The sequence below is a fragment of the Lygodium microphyllum genome, chromosome 30 (assembly GCF_053477565.2).
Source record: "Lygodium microphyllum isolate KBCC chromosome 30, Lygodium_microphyllum_v1.1.10, whole genome shotgun sequence".
Lineage (NCBI taxonomy): Eukaryota > Viridiplantae > Streptophyta > Polypodiopsida > Schizaeales > Lygodiaceae > Lygodium > Lygodium microphyllum.
The window spans coordinates 89348585-89354319 of record NC_141164.1 but is presented as its reverse complement, the minus strand read 5'-3'; the positions used below and the strand labels follow the sequence as shown (position 1 = coordinate 89354319).

The window sequence follows — 5735 nt, the reverse complement described above, 5'->3', positions numbered from 1 at the left end:
ACACTTAAAAATGAATTTTTGCTATATAAACATCAAATAAATTGAAGGAATTTCATTTGACATCTTGATTCACATTCCAAAGATCCATCTTGTAAGGAACATCAAGTTTTTGCTACAAAAAACATTAAAAAATGGAATTTCAATTGAAATACAATGTATTTGCATGGACTTAGATTTGAATGAAATCCTATGTAAGGAGTTTTTAGATTTAAATGAAATTTTGTTGTATTTAATATATATTTTATGAGAATATATTATAATCAGTCTTAATTAGAGAGCATATAAATAGTGATAGCTTGGGACATGAAGAAAGTTTTAGAAATTGAGAGAATTGAAAAATCACCCGTTCGAAAGAGAGGAGTATGCTTCATATTAGAGAAGTTAGAAAAGAAATTGGAAACTTAAAATTATAAAGAGTATAATTTAAGAGTTTTGAGACCTCAAAAACCTAAAAATGCTGAAAATTGTAAAATCACCAAAATAGGACTCTTTGAAATAGAAAAATGTGATTCCTTAAGGAAATGTTAAAAACCACCTAACATTAGTTGGAGACCATCAAAATTTGAGAGTTCTCTCAAATTTTGATGGTGAAAACCACCTAACGTTCTTAACATTAAGAATTTGAGACCTCAAAATTTCTCTCAAAATTGAGAATTGCAAAATTCACCCAAATGAGAGATTTAACCAATCTAAAAAGAGTTTCAAAATCAGAATCAATAACATAAAATTAAGTTAATTTATAAAAATCACCATTTCAAAAAGGAGAAGTGAACTCTTCACCATTTTAGAAAGAATTGACCTTCTTGAAGATCTAAATTAGAGAGCTATAATACGCTCAAAATTGGAAAATTCACCATTTCGACATTCAAAAATGATGATTTGAAACTCAACAATGGATCGAAAGAATATTTAAAACTTCAAACTAGAAAATCACAAGCAAATTACGCTTTTAAGAAAAGCTCACATGCGAGTATTTTACGCAGAAGCTCACATCCCAAACATCGTTAAACTGGTGAAAACGGGTCTTCATTTATTTAGATTCTAAGGGGGGGTATGTAGGATAGTTGGGAACCAAACATATCGGAGTTCCAAAGCAAAACATCTATAATGAAGGTGCAAAACTCGGATGCTCAAGGGAGTTATTTTCCCGCACCTCCTTTTATTTACACCGGGTATCCAAACGATTGTTTGGATGGATACAAGGCAAGGCAAGTACACTCGCCGCAGCAGAGATATCTACACCCCTCCTTTACACAACACGTTCTCGTTGCAGAAGAGCCTTCTTTCATAACCTACCTACCGCTCTCTCTCTCTCTCTCTCTCTCTCTCTCTCTCTCTCGGCGCGCGCACAGAAAAATATCATAGTATGTATAGAACCCGTGTCATATCCTCCTCCCACACAACGCGCATCTCTAGAGGATCTGAAACGGCGCCTTCCAATAAGACCTCCAATTAGAAAGAGGTGGTCAACAAGTCCGCATCAGCTCTATCGTCCTCCTCGTCGTTGAACTGCTCATGGTGACGGTGGCGGTGTTTATACTGGCTGTCGTCCCGAGACGGTGGCAGGAGGACCGCGTGGCGATGGTGCGCTTCCTGCAGCTTCTTGTCGAGCTTGTGGCCCACTTGCATGGCTGCCATACGCACCTCGCGGGGCATGACGCGGAAGATGCTGTTCTTGCCCGCGAAATACATGAACAAGGGGCTGCAGTCCCATGACAGCACATGGATTATAAACAAGTACTAGTCTTATATCAGAAAAAAGGCAGTGAAGAAAGCCTGATATCTAAGAAAGACTTGATCCTGATCATCTAAGACAGATACCGATCATGATCCATGTGACATACATGGATTGTAACGGCAATAGTCCTGACTCCTTATGGTCTTCTACGAAAGAGCATATGACTAGAAACCATCGACAATCAACGGCGAATGTACGTACGTGTGGCAGTTGAAGACCGCCGCCGCGTCGAAGCCGTCCTTGCCAGCTCGAATAGTGACGGGGTAGAGTTTGGGTATCATCATGAGGCTCCCCTCCCGCATCTCCTCGTCGCACGCCTGCTCGCCGTTGGGAAGCACCACCTGCACTCGGGCGGTCCCTCGTACGCAGTAGATCACTTGGTCCGCGTTGGGGGACCATCCCGGGGTGACCATGGCGTTCTAGTACATATCATGATGGATAGGTATTAGGAATGACTAAGTGAGATTGTTGGCCAATAAGACAAAACACATAAATGTTTGATGAGAACATACGATTGTTAAGAATAAGCCGAAATAACACACAATTGATGTTTTAAGTAAATACACGAATATATAATATCAGCAATCCTTAGTCTAGTACTGTCTGGCTGCCTGTCGTCCACTATTATTGTTTGTAAGTGACAAGCAGACACGTACCGGCTCCAGCTTGAGGCACGTCGCCGCCATGTCCATGAGCTTGAGCACCGGCAGCTTCTGGGCATTCGCCGTGGTCAGCTGGCCAGCTCCAGCAACCAGAGAGTCGCGGTGCGCTCGATCCAGGTGGTACGTGAAATCCACCATTGCCTCCGCGTCGCCCTCCTCGATGGTTGCCCTTGGCAGCTCTAGTCCGTGCTTGATCCGGATAATGGCCACGCCTTTCTGGTTCTTCACCAGCTCGCGCACGCTCTCCTCGTCCATCTGAAAGGCACAACGAAGCGTGTCCGTGGAGAAGCCGCGCAGGATGCCTCCCATCTCCTCATGGGATGAGCCCGTGAGATGGAAAGCCTGCATGCAGTTCGTCGTACGATAGCTTAGTTAGATTGGCTCAAATTTCTGATTAAAATGTTTCAAACAAGAAAGCCAACTTCCCCTAGATGTATTATTAAGAACGGAGGAAGCGCCACATGTATACGTATATATAAATATATATGGTAGACACCTCGTAGGCGTGCCGGCCGTGCATCATCGGGCCACGAATGTTGGCTATCGTAAGGAAACAGCATGGCTCCTTCCCATCATTAAACATCCAGAGGGGCAGCCCATGCGGAACAGCAATAAGCTCGCCTCTCTTGACGTGTCGGACGTTGGCGTTCATCCCCACAGGCAACATCATGCCCATCCTGGCGCAACCTGCAATTAGCAGCCAATTAATATACTTCCAACGTTAATGCTTATGAATAAAGCAATCGCTTTCTGTAAGCTACATTCATTCTGGCGATTCTTCCAACATCAATATATCCTACATAAGAAAGTTGCACGGTAATCAAGTGTCGTATGGACTCTGACGTGGTAACCGTGACCCATACCTGCGAGGATGATCAAGATGCGATGAGAGTTCGCGTACTGCGGCAGCAACAGGCCGTGCGGATTGAGCGTCACCAGCCTGGCATCCATGAGGCCCATTCGGGTCAGCATGCCCGACGTGTCCTTCCAGCGACGGATCGATCCCCCTTCCGTTTCCAACAATCGCTCCTCGGCCTCCTCCGCCTCGAACTGCATCCTGTGGTCGATGTCGGAGCCCTTGTAGTATCCATGCTGCTGGCCGCAGCCTTTCTTGCTATTGCAATGCCTATTTTCTTCATCATTCAATTCAGCTGCAGCAGTGAACTGCAGCAGCGGCCCCGTAATTAGTGGAAGCACCAACGCCAGGGCTGCCACACAAGCGACTTGCATTCGTAGATGCAGTCGATCGTGACACATCGTCGTCGACCCACCCACCATCGTACCCACGGGGATGTACTATTACTCGGTAAGACTGCACTAGATACTTGGCTTACAACTTTACTCTGCGTGCATACTACCCGTTTTACAAACAGCCGTATGAAATGAACGAGGGCGAGTTCCGTCCACTATTATATGACGCCAGACAATCAGACGGGAATGGAAGGTGTGTGGCTTCGACTCGAACCCGGCGCCACATCTGATCCTGCGTGTTACACACGCCGCCAGGTGCTGCGCTCGCTTGTGTATATGATAATCAGTCAGCTCGCCAAATCCACTGTAATGCCATTAATTGATTGATATTATTTTATAATATAAAAATTTGCAATATACTACAATATAAAGTATTGTATTACTTTTGTAATCTATATCCCTTAATGTATTGTGGTATGCCAGACTACAACTCGCGGCAAACTGCCATATCCGCCGACGGTTACAACAATGTAACAGATCAAGACTTCAAGTGCTCTTGCCCAATCTATAATCGGGAGATAAACAAGAGAGAATAGAAGAAAGAAAGGGTCGACACTAGACACCAAATAGTCGTTTATTCCCTCTCTGCTTCTTGACGTGCTACAAACATCTCTCTCCCTCACTAGACGTGAAGCCATAAAACTCTCCCACCTTCTCTTAAAATTTCCAACATGAGCCGTCCCGATTCTCCTTATGTAGACCCGAATTCACCGATTGTCAATATGCGAGCATGGACTTTGAACTCACACAAGGACATCATCATACCACTCTGGAGCACATGTTTCACACAATCTCTTCCTTAATGCTACAGATAAACCACACAAATTAGAGGTTAGCAAATTTAGGAGCACATAACTAAGCTCATCAACCAATAATAGATTCCAAAGTCCAGCCAAAACCTTCAACGGAATCGAAGATGTCCTTAGCTAGATAAACCATTTTGAGAATGATTCCAATTATCATGCATGGATGGAAGATCCAAAAGTATTAGAGATCTAAACAATTCTCTAGGAAATAACAATGGTTTAGTTCATGCAATAGCCCATCCAAACAAAGTCGAATTGGAGCTTAGTGAAAGAGGCATTAACAAGTGGAAAAACATCACTCAAACAGCTGGATAATCTTAAGCAAGAGCCAAAACAACGAATGGCCCAATTTTCCACCATCAATCTAGATCAAATACTCCTACAAGAAGCCAATCCCACCATGGCAAAAGAAATGAAGCTATTTTTCCTTTGCCCAAGATTAATCCATGGCATTTATTGCATGGTTCAAGATCAAGGCCCTACAACCTTTCACCATGCAATCCAGATAGCATAGTAGTGCATTGAAGCAAATAGCCAACAAGCCATCTAGTGAATATGCTTCAAGTTGATTTATAGGTATGCTAGCTTGTTGGCATCAATGTAGCAATAGACCCCACTGTAGACATTCAATGCCAACACACAATTGATACCAACAAGTAAAAGATTGTTATCGCTCAATGATGCTCAAGGACATCCAAAGTGCTTCTTTGGCAACAACTATGAACATGCCAAAACTTATACAAAGAGCACAAATACAAAATTTACAAGTGTTGACATCTGAACCTAGCAGAGTCTACAGCAACCCAAAAAACATATGAGTGAATAGATGAAAAAGGCCAAACATTCCCCACATAAACGAGCAAAAAAAAACTTCAAGACAAAAGATATGCACAATATTGATACCGTTCAAGGCCAACAAGTCAATGCCCTTACAAACACAAGGAGTACCATCTCTTCCATTAGTAACACCTTAGCACTATTCAAAATCAATAAAAAATCATATTAGACAAACACACTATGCAAATAATGATGCATGTAGATAACAAAAAATACGAGTACAATTTCTACATGCTCCCTACATAAAATTTTCAAATAATTTTTTAGATTCGACTACTTGTTAGAAACAAAACAAACAACAAACTTCCACAAATGACAACTTAGAATAGACATAGCACAACCAATCGCAATCCTAGCCCTAGCAAACCAAGAAGAAATAGTGTGCATCCATATTAAAGATCAAGAGTCACTAGTACCACCTGAGACACACTTCCAAAACAA

At 42.5% G+C, this 5735-nt stretch overlaps 1 protein-coding gene across 1 annotated transcript; it reads right to left on the bottom strand.

Annotated features, from left to right (window-relative positions):
* Positions 1 to 991: 991 nt before the first annotated feature.
* Positions 992 to 3678, bottom strand: LOC148010093 (cocosin 1-like). The gene is made up of 5 exons (XM_087672862.1): positions 3264 to 3678; positions 2897 to 3087; positions 2395 to 2742; positions 1940 to 2157; positions 992 to 1702 (listed from the first exon to the last, which is right to left on the bottom strand). Exons 1-5 carry the CDS (start codon positions 3676 to 3678, stop codon positions 1453 to 1455), a joined length of 1422 nt encoding a protein of 473 aa, XP_087528988.1. The 3' UTR covers positions 992 to 1452.
* Positions 3679 to 5735: the final 2057 nt, after the last annotated feature.